The sequence below is a fragment of the Cuculus canorus genome, chromosome 6, assembly GCF_017976375.1.
Source record: "Cuculus canorus isolate bCucCan1 chromosome 6, bCucCan1.pri, whole genome shotgun sequence".
Lineage (NCBI taxonomy): Eukaryota > Metazoa > Chordata > Aves > Cuculiformes > Cuculidae > Cuculus > Cuculus canorus.
In genome coordinates, this window is record NC_071406.1 from 15875802 (window position 1) to 15896660 (window position 20859).

The following is a 20859-nucleotide window of genomic DNA, read 5'->3' on the forward strand; positions in this document are numbered from 1 at the left end:
GACTGAACCTTTTTGGAAGTTAACTGCCAAACAATCTGTCATGAGGGAGTAATACAAGGGCCAGTTGTGCTGCTTGTCAAGCTTTCAGGAGACACAGACAAGCCCTGTAGCCCTGCAGAAGCATGGTTATGCCCAACTCATTTGTCACGCAGCAAATCCATCTGTACGAGCTAAAAGCTCCTACCATTCACGCAGCTCAGAGTCATGCTCTTATGTGAATCTGAATGGACAGAAAGCTGGGAAGTGTAGTGCTTTCCCTTATGTCCATTCACCCACCATCTGAGAGACACACAAGAAGCCGTGTTTGAAAATAAGTGATTTCTAGATCTGTTTTCCATTCATTGACAGCCTGTGCAAAAGGAACATGGTCAAACTGGCCCAACACAGTCAGAGGAGCCTTTAATCAAGCAACAAACAAGGACAATGCCTGGTCACACCCTAGCTAGTTCCCCAGAAGAACTGTTCTGTCACAATCCTGCAGCAAAAGATGAGCTTTTCTCCAGAGTTACATTTCCCCTTGAAGCAGACTTTGTCAGGACAGGCCACAGAAAACTCACACATAGCTATACTACACAGACATACCATCCACATAAAAGAAAAAAAAAGTGTATATATGCACACAGTTGAAGTTTTGTTCCCCAGTCTGGTTGGCATCATCATAGCTCCTCAGCCCTGGATATCCTAACAATTCAGCTATCTCACATTTATTGTTTGCCCTGTGAAACAGGCATTGCTTGCATTTATTTTAGTAATCAGAGAAACTGAGGGCCAAAGCAAAACCAACAGACCTAAGCAGCAAATGCAGAGCAGCCTTAAGTTCCTTTGATTAAATATTTGGAGAATTTTGATCTTGGCCTGTCCCTGAAAGATAGGAAAAGAAATTCAGCTGGAAAGGTTACAGAAGCAGTGCTTTTTAACAGGCTTTTCAGGGCACCACAGAAACAGATCAACAAGTTTGGATTTGAGTTTTTCAGTAATTTTCCTCTAAAGAGGCTATTTCCTGACTGCCAATACTTAAAAGTCATACAGAAAAGTCACACCTGGGTATGCTATGTAGTCGGAAAGAAGGTAAACTGTATTCCCCTGTGAATAAGGGAATATCATTGGTAGACACGCTATAGAAATGTTGTATGAACTTGTGGAGCGAGACCTACTGTCACTGACAAAAAATGCGCATTAGTCTCCGGGCATCTGCAGGCAGCTCCAGTTAGGCATAAGTAAAAGTCAGACTGAAAGATGTTCATTATATTCAGCTGTGGTAAATCCCCTCTCAGATGGTTTTGCAACACAACACATCTGCTGAGCCTTGACAGACAGTGCAGCTGCCACTATCAGCTCTAGAAAGAAGGTCCTAAATATGTCAAAGCACAAAGGAGCTAAAATGATTTCTTGAGCACCACCTGAGCTTTGGTGTAGCACGCATTCCTGCCATGAAACAGAAGCAATGCTTAAGCTCACATCAAGCAGTAAGCACTAGAGTGCAAATCCCCTGGGTAAACGATGCCTTTTCCCCTCCTCTGGGTGGCTGAAAGCTTCAGATAAAAAAAAAAAAAATAACGAACACACACCCAGTTCAAGACACAAACTGACTGAGCTTAAGTAGGAGGGTGGGGTGAAATTGCTACACTATTAAAATATTTTTGTTCACTAAAATATGGGGACAAAACAGATACACCAAAGAATGACTCAGGCCTGACACAGTGATTGTGCAACAATAGAGAGGAAGCTAGATTTAGATCTTAGCAATGGAAGGAGGTAAGGAGCTTCCATTTTTACTGTTTGCTTCCTTTTTTTTTTTTTTTTTTTTTTTTTTTTTTTTTGTCCTCCACTGTGCTTAGGAAACTGAATCTGCTGTGTTCCATTTTACTTTTTTATTTCTAATCTGTTTCCCATCCTATCCATCTTTCAGAGACGCAATATTGTTCTTACACTTCTGCTTCCAGCCCCACAGGAAAAACTGCATTATGAAGCAGCTGCTAACTGAAGAACTGTTCTTGTTGAGCTATTTCTTTTCGTACACTTGGGTGTAGAACAAGTATTATTTTTCAGCATACACTGTCACTGACACCATAATAGGGACACTGGAAGACAGTGTAATTTCTCATAAGTGAACAGATATGAGTTGTGGGTCACTTCAATAGGCTTATAGCATCATTTAATTTAATAGGCTTTAATTGCATATTGCAGCAGATGACTGGAAGCTAATACTGAAACCCAGGGTGTAATTACATATCGCAAATTATCTTACCAGCTGTTTGTTGAAGTTCTGCACACACTGTTCAAACTGCTCATCCTTTGTTTCATCTGCTTTCCCAAGTTTCTGAAGGACCTGCAGAAAGAAAGGGGAAAGATAGGAAACTTCAAACACAGATATACCAAAGCAGAGACAAAGAAGTAGTTGCAGATTTTTGTCTACAAGAAAGGTTTCAAAGTCTCCCTTATTCTTGCACTCAGAATTTCTGGGATATCTCTCCACAAAGTCATATTTTGAAAAAGGGCTTACAGATGAATCAGGATGAACTCAGACCTCTTATACATGGCTGTACCAAAGAGCATGACTGAGGTTTGTCCTTCAGTGGTCTAATGCTTTTAACAGACAAAGCAATAGCAAGCCAGTTGTTTATCTCCTGGATCAGCAAGAAAGAAACCACATCCCTAATATGCCTTGTGTCGCTTGGTTATGATTCTAAGTTAACACTGATCTCTTGTCCAGACAGGGTGGGGTTTTTTCCTCCCAGAGCAGCTGAACTGTCCTCAAACACAGAAAGCCATGCAGACACCTCCTTAGAGAGAGAAGGTGGCTGGAGCAGTGAAAGTTCCACCTTCTTTCCACCTTTTCTCACTATAAACATGGTTGGCAGGACCCGGCTGTTGAAAGCGACTAGTGATCTTACACCATGAGTCCAATGGCACTCAGTCTAAGTGTCATATCTTGAGAGCGTCAGCAGCCAGCCCTGTTCCTCTCACCGCCTCCCTGCATGGCACAGCTCCCCACAGCCTGCAAAAAGAAGTTTTTATCAGGCTACTTTCCTTATCATACTTCTCTCTTAATGATTTCTCCATGCAGCTAAGTGGATTGCTCCCAGCTTTGAACAAAGCATTTCATTTTCTGAGCAAGGAAGCATCCATCACAAGAGCTCTCTCTGGGCAAACTGAAGCTGTGGAGGAGGGCAGTAATTATTTATCATGTCCCAAGCAACTCCAGCAGCAAGGGGGCAAGTACAGAAACTACAGCTGTTTAAGTTCAATTTTCAATTAATAAAGATGCTGTAATTAAGAAAAAAGTTCACGAAGCCCTCAGTCACAGGAGATTCCGGGGAGCCAAAGATGGGCTACGGAACACCTCAAAAAGTAAGGGATCCCTGTCTGGCAAGAGCATGACTGTTCAAGGGGCAGAAAGCACTGGAAAAATGAAGTCCCTCCTGCTCTACTGAGCACCACAGTCCTTTAGCCACAGGTCTCAGCCGTCATGTTCAGCCTGCCTCTCTTGGAGAGAGGAGGGTCAAGATGGAAAAGCAGGCGAATATTACTGTCATCAGGTCTACAGGAAGGCCACTAGTACATGTCTCCTGATCAGCCACTCTGACGGACTGGCAGATAGCCATGACAGCCACGCAAAACAGTTTCCTCCAGCTCGCTATGCTACCCACAAGTCTTCTCAGATGATTTTTCCCCTGCAAGGCAGGGATCAGATCTTCATGTTTGGTCCCCAAAATGGCATTGAGAAGGTCCACCAACAGGATGTAGAAGAGAATATTTTCAGTTGGAATGGATCTATAATGATCATCTAGTCCAACTGCCAATGCACCTACTGGCCCATTCTCATCTTTTTACACTGCCAATTTAGAGGACATTTGTGTTATGTCTATCCAGCTAATCTCAGTTGCCCTCTCTCCCACGTAAGCAGAGATATTCCCAGCTCATCCTTGACCACAATAACTGACTAGTGCTAGACATGATAAATCAGTGCAGTCATTCAGCACTCAGCTCATAAGTCTTCTTATTTAGACTTTGACTGAATGTCTAGGGAGAATCACTGTATTCCATTTTCGCTCTGTTCAACAGCCACTCTTCACCTCCAGGTATTGCTGAGGTATTCCATGTCAGCAAAAGAAGAGGGAAAGACATATACAGATGAAGACTGCCCTCTTCATGACCAAGGGCTGAAACAAAAACTTCCAGAGACAGAGGTTATGACAGCAACAAACATTGCAGCTACAAGTGCCTAATGTGCTTGGTAAACCTCTCTATGCAGCAGGACAGAGAGCATGAACGTTCCCTTTTTCCTCTCAGACCCTTGGCACATAAGAGCTTGTTGGAGACCAGAAGCAACACTGGTTGGGCAGGAGAAGTCCTGTACACCAGCCACTGGTGCCTCCTTAGCTCATTTGCTCCACTGAAGTGGAGTGGAGTGCATGCCACAGCAATACTGCTGCTGAGGCTACACATTCCTCTGCCATGCTAGCAAGAGAGAAAGATTCAGTATATACTCACCTTTCATCAGGTGGTATGGCAAACCCCTTTCAAAAAGGATGCTGCTCAAGGGCCCTGTGTTCAACTGTACCCCCCTATGTTACCAGCTCTATGGTTTCAGCATAGATTTCCCACCCTAGGCAAGTTTCTAGATGTCAAAAAAGCCATCATGCCAGTAGTACCAATCACCGATAACTGTAAAGTACTCAAGCTGCACATTCCAAAGCAGAATGATAGCCTCAGTGTGTAGGTCGATAGAATTGTTTGGGATATACAGGATCTTTGTATGGGGTAATACATCTGCCTGGCTAGTCTGAAGCCTATCAATGTTTTCAGGCCTGGAGGGGAAAGGAAGGAGACAGTTTAACTGGGAAGAATCTGGAGTATGTAGCCAGGGTCAAAGGTTCAGATCAGCTTCAGTGCTTGTCTGGTGTAAAACACTGGGCAGCACCCACAGACTAGTCAATGCAGCAGCCACAGTGCCTGCTTCCCACATGTCCAAGAAATCAATACGCAGTCCCACTGCTCCTTGAAGGACAGGCATACTGAGTCTGGGGTCATCCAGCCAGGTGGGAAAATCTTGTTCCACTACGGTGAGGTGCTCTGCCCACGTTCCTTACAACGTTGAGCCCTGGAGGGAGCTCCAATTCACAGCCTGTCTCTAAGGAAAGAAATCCTGTTGCAACACTGATGCTCAGCCGAGGGGCAGCTCTGACTGAGAGGGGAGGAAGTAATAGGAGAACCTGCATTTTTCCAGTGGTGACATGGTACAGGTGAAACAGGGTACTCTGGGATACCAGCAGAGGACAAAGGCAAGGAAAACAAAACCAGTTACAAGAAACACTCTGTGTGAAATGAATCCCTGGCTACACAAAACAAACAAACAAACAAACAAAATGCTCTTGCTTCCTACACTTCCCCCATCAGACAGATGAAGGCTTGTGCCCCACATCTGCTGGCCCTATAGGAAAGTCCCAGCCATAAAGCCCACTCTAATACCTTTACAACTTGGTATGACACAGCAGAGTGACAGCAGTCCTGGGCTGCAACAGGGTGGGAGTTTTCTCATACCACTCTCCCTCAAAACCAGATCTGCCCCGTACAAACAGCCCTGAAGTCATTTCAGCAGTGTAAAATGAAGGCTCCACAAGGCTGGTCCTCAAGACTGCTCCCAGCAATCCCAACAAAAACTGTACAGGCAAGATGCACCAACACATCCATTTGGATTCCCTAAACCAGACAGCAATGGAGTAGATGAGCCTGGGTGTGCAGGTGACTGCAGGCATGTCTCTGTTCGTTGCTACTGACCCATGAGCTCACAGGACATCTCCTCTCCCAGGCTGGTACGTGCCGTCATAGGTCAGGCTATTCCGGGTGAGCCACGGCTGCTCCCTCCCTTCCCCTGCAAAGGTCTTTTATCTGGCTTTGCAGCAAGCTGGTGGATTAAGTTCAGATGGAAACTTCAGGCTCTTTGATAGCTATTATTGGAGCAGATTTACCAGGGCAGGAGTCAGGATCCTGCCGCGGCGCCCAAATCTCCGGGTGGATCAGACACAGTGTGATCTGTCAGCTGCTGTCTGGAGGCAAACCACACCAGGCAGCAGGCATGGATCTGGCATTTAGAAGATTAAGCAGCAACCATGGCTCGGCTCCTTGGTCTGCCCTTGACCTGAGAAGTCCTGGCTCTGCATAAGGATAGGACTATGTCAAGACTGTGCAAGCTAGGGTGAAGGAGGGAATGCTTGCTGTGAATCCCACAAAACACCTGTTGAAATGGATTTCAGAGGGGTTTTCAGCATTGCTATGGGTTCCAGTCTCAGCTCTCTATGGATTCACTATGACAGGATGGAGATGTCATCCTAAACAACATTTTTAGCCTTAGGTATTGGACATATTTGGACACCCAAAACCCAGTTTCCAGAGTTGCCCAGAAATCAGGTCTCTTCCAACAGTTAGCGAGATCTGCAGGTGCTCTTTGTTTCTCAAAATAGGACCACAAGCACCTGACCAGGTACTGCAGCATTTCCCAACAGAGTCAAATTCCACCCATGGTGCATTAGTTTTCTCTGCTTTTTAATAAAAGTAACAAGGAGATGCAGAGTTTTAAAAGCACTTCAAGATCCTAGGAAGTGAGATGCTATTAACAAATAAGTAAGTTATCACATTCCTCTCACATCATGCATGTATTTCTAATCTGCTGTTGCAGGCAAAACTGTTTGCTGTAAGCTTTGTATTTATGTAATTTGAGAAGTGAGATATCACAGAAGCAGTGATGGAAGAATCCAGAATTCCTCAGGACCAGAGATCTAGCATTTTGTTAGCAATGGTCAGAGAAGTAAAGGCATGGAATAGCCTCTAAAACCAGCAAGTGTTCCCATAAAAATGGGAAGTTTGCTTAGGGAAATCCAAGCTGCAGGATTTTCTTAAAGACAAGACTGCAAGATACACAGGATGACAGAGCACTACCAAAATACTACAGCTTTGCAGGACTCAAAAGGAAGCACCTTATCTGGCTGCAATTTACCCTCTTTTTTTCCAGGTGTATGGGAGGAAGCATTCCCAGAGGGCAACCCCAGCACTGCTTTGCACAGGGTTCCCCATCCTCTGCTGAGGACTGGGCAGGCTGTGCAGCATAAGCTGGCATGGAGAAGAACTATCAGACCAATAACAGTAACGTTTATGCTTCCTAATAGAGAAATACGTGCCAGCTGCTTAACGTAATCACAGTTCTCTCAGCACTGCCCCTTGTTCTCTTCTGAAATATGCCACAACAAAAGCCCTGAAAACCCAAATACTCTTAGCAAACTCCACATAGACCCGTTCTGTGAACCAATAACCTAATAAAACTTTTCATGGCATATGGGTCACCAAGACCAAAGAACAGTTTGGAGAATGCAGGTGATGAATAGGAAGGCAAAAAAAGAAATGCAGCTAGTGGATCCCAAACAGAGCTAAATCTGCATCTGAGACATCTGAATTTAGGGTGGACCAGCCCTGATGAAGGGGGAGCAATTAAGCCCAAAGCCAGAGAACTTGGTCCATTTCTCACTCTCTGCTGTACCAGAGAAGGGGCTGTGGTTACATCTTACTGATATGGGCCCGATGCTCCTAAATCACTCGGATCTCCTGACCTCCAGGCCACTCACAAACAACGGCTGTGACTTCTGCCGTATCTGCCAATGCCACTGCATTATCTCCAGCTACAAACTGGGCACAGGGCCAGTAAATACTGTGACTGATTTTGAATTGCAACAACGTGGCATGTGCCAATGGGTCAACTAGCAACAGTACAAATCAATCTTTGATCTCCGGCTGCTGACTATTCTTCCATGGAAGGCATACTCAGAAGAGAGGAAAGAAAATAACATCGAAGTCAAATGGAAAGCACAAAGCCATATAACTGACTAAGGTACAAACAAAGGAAGCTTCATAAGCTCTTTTAAGCCTGTTTTCTTCTGTGCCCAAATGCAATGTGACTTGCCTAATGAAGCAGATTTGTGCTCATGGAATAATCTGATTTTTGTAGACTTGGGGAGAAAAGCAAGACAAGGAGTCCTGCTGCTTCCAACCTAGTGATTCTATGATTCTATGATTTCTATGACCCTCTCTGGGAGTAGAGCATGTCTTCCTGCCCTCCACGCCTGCCTCTAGGCTGGTTTTGGGGACAGCCTGGCTTTCCTCATGCAAGCCTGACACAATTAAGTCTTTCTTTGAAATACTGGAACAAAGGAGGAATGGGGGTGGAGAGGAAGAGACTCCAAATATATTAACGCTTCATTTTAAATTGAGAAAATTATTCCCGGGGCTAAGCAATCAGCACGACCCTCGGATGACTGGAAGATGGGAAAGGGCAATGTCGCACTTGGTGCAGACAGAGTGGTTCTTGTTTGCTTCTCACTTGCTGACAAGGTTCAATAGATCCTGCAAAGACAGGATGTTGCCTCAGTCACGGGGTTTAAGGGTTGGGAAATCAGGGTTCAATACTGCATTTTGTTAGAGACTTCCTGAATGACCTGGAAAATCCATGTCCAATGTCACATCCATCCAGCTGCAAATTTGAGTGTTTGTTCAGCATGTCAGAGTCAAATTTATCCCTGGCATCCCCATCTGACAAATTAGAAACAGAGGTGCAGAGAGAAGAGAGGACCAGTTTTGAGCACTCAGGTCAAGACACATCAAGTCTGATTTTCAGAGCTGTCTCTCATTAAAGTATGTGAGAGTTTGCAACCTTAGGCTTATTCAAAAAATAATCTGATTACGGGAAAAAAAATTAACAGCTAAAAATATAATTTTCAGGTCACACTGAGGTGTTGAAGTCTTAGAACATTCCCAAAAAAAATATGCCAGCACTGAAGAATTTAAATCATTAGAATAGATTGCATGGAGATCCTTTGCTAATGAAAGACCTGAAAAAGTTAAATAAGCATCTAAAGTATGATTTAAGCTGGACTGATCTCACTCCACATAGCGGATGGGTCTTGCAAGGCCCCTGCAAAGCTAGTCTTCCTAAATCCTGAAGATCACGGCAAAAGAAGGTTGATCGCTTTTTCTCTGAACAAATGTCAGAGACCTCACTCCTTCCTTCATACCACAGTTGGAAGCGTAACATACATCCACACGCAGCTTGATAGTTTCTGTAGAAGCAAGAGTCACGCTGCATTGCCTTGAAGGCTCAACTCAAATATCTGCCTCTGACAGCTACTGAAACACAGCCTCACTGTGACCTGTACCTTCAGGACACACCTCTCAATTTAAACATGACTCAGTGTGGTCACGTTGGGTTGCTTTACAAGCTTCATCCTTCTCTCTCCTTCTGCAGTCAATGGGGAAAACATAACAAAAAAATAAAGAAAACCACACACGCAGAGGACTTCCACTTTCTCATTCTGAATTATTTTCTGGAGAAACCTGCTTCCCTATAATGGGCTCAGAGGAAGTTCACAGCAACAAGTTTCACCAGGTTGAAATTAGCATTTTAAGAATACACCCCTGTTTCTGATCATGCCAGGTATCAGAAAAGATGTAGAAATGAGCACAGAGATGCAGGAATTTTTTAAAGTCTGTTACCTTGGAACAGCAGTCAACTTAACCTTAAGGTCAAATCATAAGTAGTGAGTAATATCCCCTAAAAGGGGGTACACAAAGGACCGGTCCCACTTCTTAAGCTGCACGTTGCATTACACTGATCTAAGAATGACTGCTTTATTTCAGCATTTTCCTTTGAAAACAATGCTCAAGACTCTCCTTTTTCTATGAAGCATAAAAAGAGGATTGTTTGGCCACAGCATATTCTTCTATAGCAATCAATCCAAACTGAGAGGCATTCCTTGAAGCAACTGCAGGGCACAAACCTACCAGAATGAACTCTCCATAACTGCACTGTGTGCTTCACCCAAGACCTCAAGCAAATCAAAGTTACTGTGCTCAGTTTCTCCCTATGGGATGATGCAGCTAGTATCCACCATAAATGAAAGCAAACTTAGCTAGGGGCCACACTGAAATACCTCAAAAACAACAACACACAGAAACATGTTTAATCAGTACATGGGGAGGATATTGCTTTTGTATTCGCCTTCCGAGTTCTGTAAAGGTACTTAAAATACTTCACGATATTCACTTCTCAGTCACAGTTTAGTTTTACCTAGGCCTGCAAGAAGTAGAAAGCCAGGCTCCTTATGGGTACCTTCCAAGTCGAGATATTCTATGATTCTAAAAGACTAACTGTAGCAAGCCTGTGAAATATTTCACTCTTACGATGCTTCCTCCTGTGACTGGCTCCCTTTGGGGGCACGTTTCAAGTTACAGGGTATCAAGCAAGGGATTCACATCACTCATGGTACTGGTTATCAAACAGTACCTCATTATACACAGTATATCATTATTGAGCATCCTAAGGCCATAGGTCTTAGAGAAGAACTAGGCCTAACCTTCAGACTTGTCCAGCCCAGAATAGCCATCAAGGGAAGGGAGAAGGCTCTGGGTACTCTAGTTCTGCACATTGGTCAGTCTCCCATTTCCACTCCACAGCCTAAACATAAGGAATGGTGCTGTGACACAACACAGGGGTAGCAAAATTGTGAAGTGTGCCCAAGGTCCAGACACTCACATTCATCCCACACTACAAGTCTAGAAGATCTCATATTGTTCCTGCACCTGGAGCTCAAGAAGCTGCCTTCCAAGCCATGCTAGAAGAATTGCTGTCTTACTTCACAAATCAAATTTGTTATGCCCATGGGTAGAGCCCTGTGCCCAAGATAAAGAGCCCTCATGGACATGGAGCCAACTTCTGCACTACAAGAAAGGGTAGGATAATTTCCATTACCCCGATTACCTCTTTCTCTGCTTCTACTGCTCTCAGCATCCACAATAACGTTTGTTGGCCCCACTCCCTGTCTCAGCAAGACCAACATCTCTGAGGACCAGCAAAGAAAAAAAAAAAAAAAAGCCTCTGTTTCTGGAGTAGAACCTGCAGCTGGTTTCCACCCCAGCCCATTCCAACCCTGACAGTACTGGACTCTCTCAGGGAGGTAACTAAGCACTTTGCTTTCAATTTCCAGCCTGTGATCAAATCACTTTTCTAAATTGAGCTTTGACATTTCCCTGCCTTAATGCCACTCACTCTGGGAAATCTTCATTACCAGGATCTGCTAACACTATCTCTAACTGTAGTATATTGTCAACAAGCAAACTAAAGGAAGCAAGTAAGGAGGAAAGAAAAGGAGCAGCACAATGGGACGTGCTAAAAGCTCCAGAGCTGGCTGAGCTAACACTAACTTCTTTGCAAAATCCCTCCCAAAGGAAGGAGTCTGTTGAGGACTACAACCTCCTGAACAGAATATTTTCCTCCAAAAGTTGAACTTTCATTATCCAGAAGTATGATAACTTCAGAAGACAGAGAGAAAAATTTTGCCAGCCTCATTCTGCTTCCTGTTCCGTCCAGTCTAAAGAGCAATTCCAGAAACTCTGTTTCTTAGATTCTTAACCAGACTACAGGTTTCTCCTTCACCACCAAAATTTACAACATTCTGCCTATGTAGTAGCCTCTCCACATGTTGCATACTGGGCAGGCAGCATCGTTCTGCAAGCTCAAGTCACACTGTTCAGACAGTAAAGTGTAACTGCTCCAAAGAAAGACAGAAGCTGAAGTTCTGTATGTATGCACTCTCCTCCCCTTTAAGGCAAAATGCTATATGCTACAGGAACTGGTCACTGCACCACTAGCCATGTTACTCAACTTTTCTACACATGCATATATTCACACGTGTAATTCTGTACCACTCAAGACTTCAGGACCCTAACCAATCTGAAATGCTGTAGGTGGCTGCTAACATAAGATGCTGAGAAGAGACAGTCCACAGACCTGTAGTAACTCGCTTGCACATATACTATCGTATGAATTTAGGTCTGTCCACAGACTATCAGCTACACTGAAGGCTTGTCAGCATTTATTAACACTGCTGAATCCGTGAAAGGTTATACAAACTGCTATGGAAGATAAAGCCATAACACTCCAGTATGCTATACAGAATATCAACTTCCTCCAAAGCATTTGTTTTATTTATTTAATCCAACCAGTCTACAGGTCCAGAAAGACAAATCCTCCAAAAATAGGCAGAACCAGGGAAATCATCATGATCTAGAAACAAGCAGTCATATATTGAAAACCCACCAAGAACTTAGAAATCTCCAGTCTCCATGTGTCTTTATTCCTCCCCCCCATCTTCGCACACAGCTCTGGACTACTTCTTAAGGGAAGCTTGTGAGCCCACCTGCCTATACATCTAAGCAATGGGAATCAACTGTCAATAATCTGTGCATGTAAAAATAACAAACAAGACACAGCTGCTAGCACTCACTAGAGAACTGCTTTTTTGTCAGGCATCATGGTGGTTCCAAAATAACTGTCTGCTGACTCCTTTCCATGACCCTCTTCCCTCATAGGCATAAACTTGAGTACTCCTTTGCTTCTTTCATCTACCACACTGCCTGGAGAGTAGAGTAATAAGCCAACAGCTCCTATTTTGCTTTTCTCTGAAAACTTCATGCTTACAGCAGAAGTATCTCAGACTACTACAAGACAGTCCTTTTTATCTTTCCATCTCTGACCATATAAGTACCTCATATGCAATGCCATTTGGCAAGAATTACACAAGATTAAACCTATCGCCTACCCATCCTGCCTCCACTGGCCAACTGCTCCTTGCAGAACCCCCACAGCTTCCAGCTAATACTTTATGAACAGTTTTGTATTATACATTAGAAGCATCTGATCTGTGCAAACCTGCATAACAGACAGACTTCCAAAATATGCCTTTATTCCAATAAATATGGGTCAAAGGAGCAGTGTAGCATTTGGTATCTTGTGGTTATTTTTTTGTCTCCTGATGTAGAAATATCATTTACTGATCTAGTTGTGAAAAGCACAAAGTTCCCAGGATTTCATCAGGAACCTGAAGTAACAGAGTTTATTCTGCCTTTTATATATGATTCACAGCGTGCTGACACACAAACAGTTTAGTGAGTGCAGTACAGACATCCAGCCAGTACAGAGATAATTTAAAAAAATAGCTCATAGTTCTTTACCTTACTCACTGCTACTTCTCACACAACTGGGCTACAACACTTAAATCTCAGCAACTTTGATGGGTTGGTGCTTAGCTTTCCAGAAAACAGCAGTGGGACTTCGGCAAATTAGAGTTCTGAAACCAAAAGGCACAGGAAGCACCATGCAGCTAATCTGTGCTAATTCCAGCCTTGTGCAGACTCATTAAGGAAAGAGATAAATATGACATTCAAGCGTACACAAGGCCCAGGGGCTCAGTCAATTTTTTGTGGCATCAGCTTTGGCAAAAAGCCGATAAATAAGATCTCTGAAGAAAGAAGCAAGCTCTATATGCACTCCTTTGCTTCTACTCTTATAGTGGTAACACTTCGAGGGAAAAAAAGCTCATTCATAGTAGTTTTGAATGGATCCAGAGTTTTACAAACACAAAATGATACAAAACAAAAATCTCCAAAACTCCAAACTCATATCTTTCCAGTATCCCTGGAATATATTTAAAAGCTACATCCTAAGCACAATGTTCCACCTCAAACAGTAATTTTTTTCAAGAAAAAAGTCACAAATAAGATTACTCCCTTAACAGAAGTATATCTAGTATTTTTTATTGACTATCCTAGGAAAAGTCGAAAAAATGCTAGTAAGAACTGTTAAATTTTGCAACGTGGAAGCCTTCTTTTATGAGACACCCTTTAGTAACACACTCTCGGTGGCCAGCAGTGAAAAGACATTTCTGAAGAAATGAGCAGTTTTTTGAAGTCATGCAATTAGTCCCTAAATTTTCTTCAGAGTTGCCAAGCACAAGCCCTCTCTTTTCAACAATTATTGCGAGCATGCCCACATCAGGCAGGTTTGTTCTATTAGCCACCAACAAGACAGACACTGAACTTGGACATCTTTAGTGGGCAGGTATCATGGGAAAGGTAAGCCAGGATGACCTGGCAACAAATGCTTCCATTGCTCCAAAGGTCAGATCCAAAACGCCTCACCCTCTTCTCCCAAAAGCATTAATCAAAGGTGAAGGGCACAAGGACATTCGATACACCCATATCAGGTATACTACAAATGACATATTGCTTGATATTGCCATTTGTGGAGAACAGGACCCTTTCACTCCTCAATGTCCCGCCTACATCAGGCACACGTTTACTGGCAGTGTGAAAGGAAATGCTATCCCCATGTTACCAGTAACACAAATGTTCCCAAAGCAGGCGATGACATGAGGAGTTCAGCTGCTCCCTCTTCCCAGCTGATTACTAGGATGTCCTCTATACACTGCTGCAACAGCTTCAAAAGGTATCTTTTTCTTCTTTGGCAGAAGACAAAAAACAGCCCGAAAAGCCCAGTTCAGCAGACATCACCACAGGGCAGAAAGGGGCTGTGATGAAGCTCTGTCACACTTGCACAGAACAGGGATTGCTGAGCACCTGCATCTGTGATAACCAGATCCGATTCAAGCTCAGCAGCTTTTATTTTTGATGGCAGACTCAGAGCTCAGCTATCAGCCTTGGACAAGAAAGCTCTCTGCTTAGCTCCGGGCTGGAACAGTGTCGACAGATGCTGAATATATTACGAACAAGTGGACATGAGCTGTCACTCCCAAAGGGGAAGGAAAAGACACACTGAGGAAACTGTCACTGTAAATCAGTTGGGGTGGGAGGTGTCTGTTAAAAGACCTTATTCCTGCTTTGGACCACACATTCATCAATATTAAAAAGAGGGCCATAAAACAATACGGGGTGATTATTTAAAACTGCTGCAAAAGACCAAAGGAAAACATTAAGGGGTTCATGGCTACTGTGAAATGGCTCAAAAAAAAAAAATCTTTCATCTGATGGGATGTAGAAAGAAAGAGAGGTTTCCGATTCCATCTTCCTCCAAGAAAGGCAGTACTAATCTACCACTCATTTCTCTATAGATGTCACATGCAATACCTATCATTTTATTACTATCCCATAATTGGCTACTGAAATAACAAGACTCATCAGATCAGCAGAGCTCTGCACCTTTCATTCACAGGAGTACTGATGACAATGTTCCCACTCACCTGCACATGTACACCATGCCCCAGAAAATCCTAAATGCAGGCAGCCAGGATTACTGACCACAGCACCAGTATAGCTGCAAGCTTGGTCTGCTTTGCATCATCACTCAGCGTATGCAAGCAGGCAAGAGGCAAGAGGCCTGTCTTGTTCCAGATTTCTTTGATTACAGTAGGATGCCAACCCTGGGGTTTTACCCTTCAGAACTGCTGCAGTACTAATGCATTATCACAGCAACAAGAATGAATCTGGACCATGTGTCTAGCTTAGCAAAGGGCAGAAGGGTTGCAAAGCACATGGAAATTAAAATGCAAGTCTCTTGCAGGTAAAAGATGCAGCTCACTGAACAAATATCAAGCGACAGTGTAAAACACTGCTACCATTACTTATGTAAGAGTATATTTCACAAACTCTTAAGTGCAGGGAATGCAGGAACTGGAAACAGAAAGGAAAAGGAATGGTGGAAGGAAACCTTTCCCAGCATATCTTTTCCCACCCGTCACACACAGCCAATTGTTCCTGACAAGGAACTCGGAACAAAGATAAGGCAGATACAGAGATATGCAGACTGCTGCCCTGATCACACATAGGTACCTTCGTTTAAGATTAAAAAGAAGTCAAAACCAGAAGCTTTCCTTCTGTATAATAATTGTCTGAACTCATTTTTCCAAACGCCAGTGGTTTTCTGAAATGGGGCCATCTGGTTTATGCAGGCATCCTTGCTGGACACTATTTGCCCTTGGATCTTTCTGCCTAAACCACTGTTACCACTGTCTGAAGTCACAGGTGAATTCTCCAGAAACATGCGGCCAGTAAGTTGTTCATGATGTTCACGAATTGCTGAGTTCCACCAGCTTTTATAGTTCATTTTTCATCATAATGCCAGGGGAAAACAGGTGCAAACCCTTCCACCATCTAGTGGAGGATACAGAGTGTCTAGCCGTCAGGGCCAAGTAAAAAAGGCAGTTATTTCTATTTAGTTTATATGACCTGCTGCCAAGACCAGGCCTTGGAGAAGACAGTATAAGAAGAAAATTATGTTCCTGAAAGAACTGAAAGCTTACCAAGGGTCTGCAATGGGAGACAAAACCATTCTGCTCTAGGTCATTCATCTGCAACAGGCTTTTAAATCACAGTGACCAAAAGCCGTTCCCTCTCAGACACCATTTAACAGCATAAAGTTATGCATAAGCTCAGGACAGCTCTCGCTCAGCTCAGGATCTGCTCTCGCACTCACATTATGCTTCAGCACTATGTGCTTGAGAATTGAATGGGACAGCAACAGGCTTCCCTCACACTGCTCATCCTTCAAGGCAGTGCCAAGTAGCATGTTGCCAGCTCTGTTCTCCTGGGCTTGTCTGCTGTGGCAGGAAGGAAGATTTTTCTCTTGGGGGTGGGGTGTCATTAACAGGAGAAGCTTTTGAAAATGTAACATGGACAAATGACAAAAAACAAGTCTCAGCAGTCAGCTAAGATCACACACTATTTCCAGATGGCATACGAACATCCACCCTCAAGCCCTCAATATACATCATTAGCTGTGCACAGGTGGGCTGAGGCTACCAGCCAATTCGAAGTGCAGTTGGCCCCAAGAAAACCCAAAAAAAACCCCAACACAACAACAAACAAAACCCACTCCATCAAACAGAAAGTCCCATGTATTTCATGAGAGTAAACCAAAAGTGCCAAAGTAGGTAGTAACTCTTCAACACTCTGATATCGTGAACAAGGACCCACAGCAACCAGACCATGAAAACCCATGCAGGTTGAAGGCCTCTCTCTTTCACATTTAGCCATGGTTTGAAGTTTCTGTTCTATTATTATCTGCGGAAGACCTCTCCTGTTTTTTCATCTCATTAAGCCCACACCTATAGACAAACACAAAAATCACCATCTAAACTTAGACTGGAGAAGCCAACGGTGCCATAAATGTCACCAAGTTTAAGACATGGCTGGGAGGAGAGCGAGTTTGTGTCACTGTCATTCAAAAGTCAGGCAGTTTTTGCTGTAGCAAGCATCATAGTCAGCTGTCTCCTCTAAAGCAAACGTGGAATCTATTCTCAGAACCTGTGAGGCCTTGCTGTGGCCATTAATAACCAAGGGGACTGTCAGCAACCTGAAGCTTACCCACGGCCGTGCTCCACACGTTACATACACCACTTGATGTTGCAAGCCTCATTGGAAAGGCTTATAATTGTAAGTAGATCTGCATGGAAATGAAAATGTTTTATATATGAATCAAAGCACCCACAAGCAGACTGGGCTGCGCCTGCACTCAGCTCACCTACATCACGTATGTGCCACAAAGAACCAACGCTTGTTTGTCACCATCCCATCCCTGCAACTGCAAACTATTGCAGAGTGGAAGGGAGGCAGCCTTGCACCTGCAGTCTTTCATCTTTCAGAAGAGCTCTCTAAGAATAAAAGATTCTTTGGGAAATGGATTCTCAGTGATTTGGGAACAAACCCCATTGCTTTTCACTGAATGACTCCAGGTCTGTGACACTGCCTGCAGACAAAAAAAAAAAAAAAAAGACCAGCATAGCCATTCCTTCAATCTTTCTCTGTCATCATATAAGACCGATACAAATATTAGCCAGAATCATGAAGGCTGTTAAGACACCCACATGCTCAAGTGATGCCACCCAACTACTCTCTCCTGACTTCCCCCTGGCTCAGTAATCTCCTGTTCACCATCCTCACACGCTTTTATTATACACCTGGTGCACAGAAGGAGTGCCATGGCTACAAGTGGTCCCAGCTCCTGCAAAGAGTCAAGCACACAGTTCTCATCCTTCCTGCATGGCCAACTTCTCCCTTAGCACATTTCTCAGAAACGGCTCAAGAAGCCTCTTGGAAATTAACAGTCTGGGCTTCTCTGTGCCCTATTGCAGTAGTTGTGCAAATCAAAGTCCTTTTGAAACCTCTTGAGCCATTATGAAGCAGAACAGTAACCTTAACATGGCCAGTTAATAAACTGGAGAAGAGAAATGTGAAGTTACAGGGAAATTATTAACTCCAGTCACATTTTTATTAACAAGCCAGGATCCCCACTTTTAAAATACAACTCCCTTTCCCATCCTATCACACTAACTGGTAAACTAAAGCCACTTAGTATTTACATAAGCTTCACTTGTCACTGAAGATCTGATTTTGTTGAAGTCTTCAGCCACATTGTCATGAAAATGAAAATGCTATCGATGAGCCAGTGGGTCCTTTCCAACCTGGTGATTTTATGATTCTATAATTACAGAAGATTAAAGACCACCTGACTTGTTCTGTGAGTCATTTGGTGTTAATCTTGTTATATAGGCTAACAATAAAATCAGATGTCTGTTCAGAGCCTAAAGGTCTTGCTGACCTTCCATGGTTAAAGCACAATTGTTTCTATAGCTAGCAGCACTCATGAGAAAAAGAAGGCCAGAACTGCATCTAGTTGCTTTTATCACCTCTTGTCTAAGTGCTTGTTTGCAAAGCATTACCAGGAGGCCACCAAGAGCAAGTCCAGGTAAATCTCAAGCTTGTCTCTAGATCACAGCAAGACTCTTTAACCACATCACTGCTCTTAGTAGATGGCATGATAATTCACTGTTTGTTGCCCACCCTTGGTTACATCACCACCATCGGCACCACAGTGTGAAGTCCCCTCTATTACTCAACACAGGCCGCAGGAACACCACCAGAAGGGTATCTTTATCTCCAGAGATAAATCTGTCTTTGATATTAAGATTCTGGTATTTCACAAACTTTTTCTAGAATTGCCTTTGCAACACCAAGAGCCAGTGCCTTGAAATTTCACTTTACAGAGCTCAAGTCACATAGATTTTAATTTGACACATGTATACTAGGGCAAATCAACAGATTCAAGGTAGATTCAAATGCTTCTATCCAACTATCTGAGGTTATATAGGCTGTAAACCTTTTTTCTGCATTACAGGAGAAGAAGATGTTTACATGACTACAGACTTTCACAACTTACTATGCCAAACAGATCGCTGTATGTCATTTGGCTTACTAGCTGCTACAAAGCTGTCTCACTGCAGATGAACCAACTTGTACTATCTGAGAACTGGTGTACAGGCACACTTCCTGCCTAGGACATAGGCCACAGCAGCTCCCAACCATAAAACATCATCCAAAACTCTCAAGCACAGGTACAGTGCTTGAACCAGAGAAGCCCTCCCTCTATGTAAGAGCATTCACTGCCTCTTACATTTCATATTTAACATCATAAAATACATAAGCATTAGACACCTTGCACTGCACTGGATGACCAAGAAGGATTTAAGTGTACAACCTACTTAAGAAGTCAGAGTAAGGAACCTGCTAATGCATCTCTAGTCCTTGATGCTGCAGCAATACAGACACTCGTGTTCCAGCCACCCACAGAGCCTTGCAGTTAGTTATCCTTAAGGGGGAGGTAGCAAAGACTCCTTTCCTGTTCAGTGCTGCCACAATACATGATGATGGTGCAATGAGAACACGAGGATCTGACTGTGCGCATTGGAACAAGAGCAAACTTACTGTAGTATATGTTTTGTCTTGTATTCGATATGTTACAATCTTTTCTACTAACCAGCCAGGCCATGCCCTAAAACCAGCTCATCTTCAGGATTGCAAAGAAAAGCCAGTTCACCACCACAGTGACAAAAGCACCAGACTGCGACTTTGATTCGCCAGCAGAGCGCTTAAAATGCCAGCACTCCATTCATCTTGCTCTACTGCATGATCATCAAAGTTCAACATGAAATCCAAAAGGCAAGAAAGGAATAGAGAACCTTTTGTGCTACTATCCAACAGGATGCATCTAAACACTTTGTCGCAACTACCAGGGCACGTTATCTATTTCAAAATCTGCCTTGTTTAAACATTAACTGTCTCCAGACAGTTATGTACAACTTTGGGTAATAATCAGTCTCCCAAACAGCTTTTTGAAAAGCTTCTGCCTCTGGAATCAGGAGTACCACGTTTCAATCTTTGTGGACTCTAAAGTCAACGTTTTAAGCATTTACTATTCCAGATTTTTACGTACAAATCATCTTATCCTCCCTTGTCGCACACATGAAATACAGCAGGGACCTTTCCCACTTGCCCAGTTCCTTGCACTGGATTTGCTCCATTGTTAACTTGAGATTGCACCATATGCACAGACTTCAGCTTTTAAATTAAATTCCCTTTCAAAAGAGGCAAGTTGAAAATTCTTTTCTCAGAGAAGTAGGCTGAGGACAACTCAACCACACATGTGGAAGATATAACAGGTGCCTGCCTATGCATTATTTACTTGGAATCTTAAAGTATAATAAGCACAGGGAGTTAAATAGACAGCAAGGCCAGAAGATACTGAGTTGAAATTACAGATCTGGTAATAAACGTAAGAGAACATTGCATGGTTTTCAGCACATGGTCTGCAGTCTTCAGAGGCCCATGAATAACCACCATGAAAGCAAGCTGTATATTTGGCATTAACAGAGAAGGCCAAATCTGGAAAAGAAAAATAGATATGTTCCCCATCATGGTTTTAAGGGAGCCTTCTTAAATCCCACTGACACATTCACAGACCGCCCACCTAAGGGGATGGGGGGGAAAAAAAAAAAAACAAACCAACCCTTCCACCTCAGACACAGCCCAGTCTGCCAGGTCTAACTCCTGGTGCGTCTGACAAAAGAACAAGCACCTCATTAGACTAACGCAAGACAATCTACTCCAATCATAAGTAAAGACTTAAACCTGAAGTGAGTGGGGTAAAAAAATATTACAAAGGTTTCTCCATTTTCTGTAATTCCC

General features: G+C 43.3%; 1 protein-coding gene across 13 annotated transcripts in view; it reads right to left on the reverse strand.

The window, feature by feature from the left end:
* The window catches only part of BIN1 (bridging integrator 1), a 97603-nt gene that overhangs the window by 54221 nt on the left and 22523 nt on the right, over positions 1-20859 (reverse strand). For all 13 annotated transcript variants that reach the window (XM_054070192.1, XM_054070191.1, XM_054070196.1 and 10 more), the window contains exon 2: positions 2249-2329. In XM_054070192.1, coding sequence (XP_053926167.1) covers positions 2249-2329 — 81 coding nt within the window. The remainder of the gene's footprint in view (positions 1-2248; positions 2330-20859) is intronic.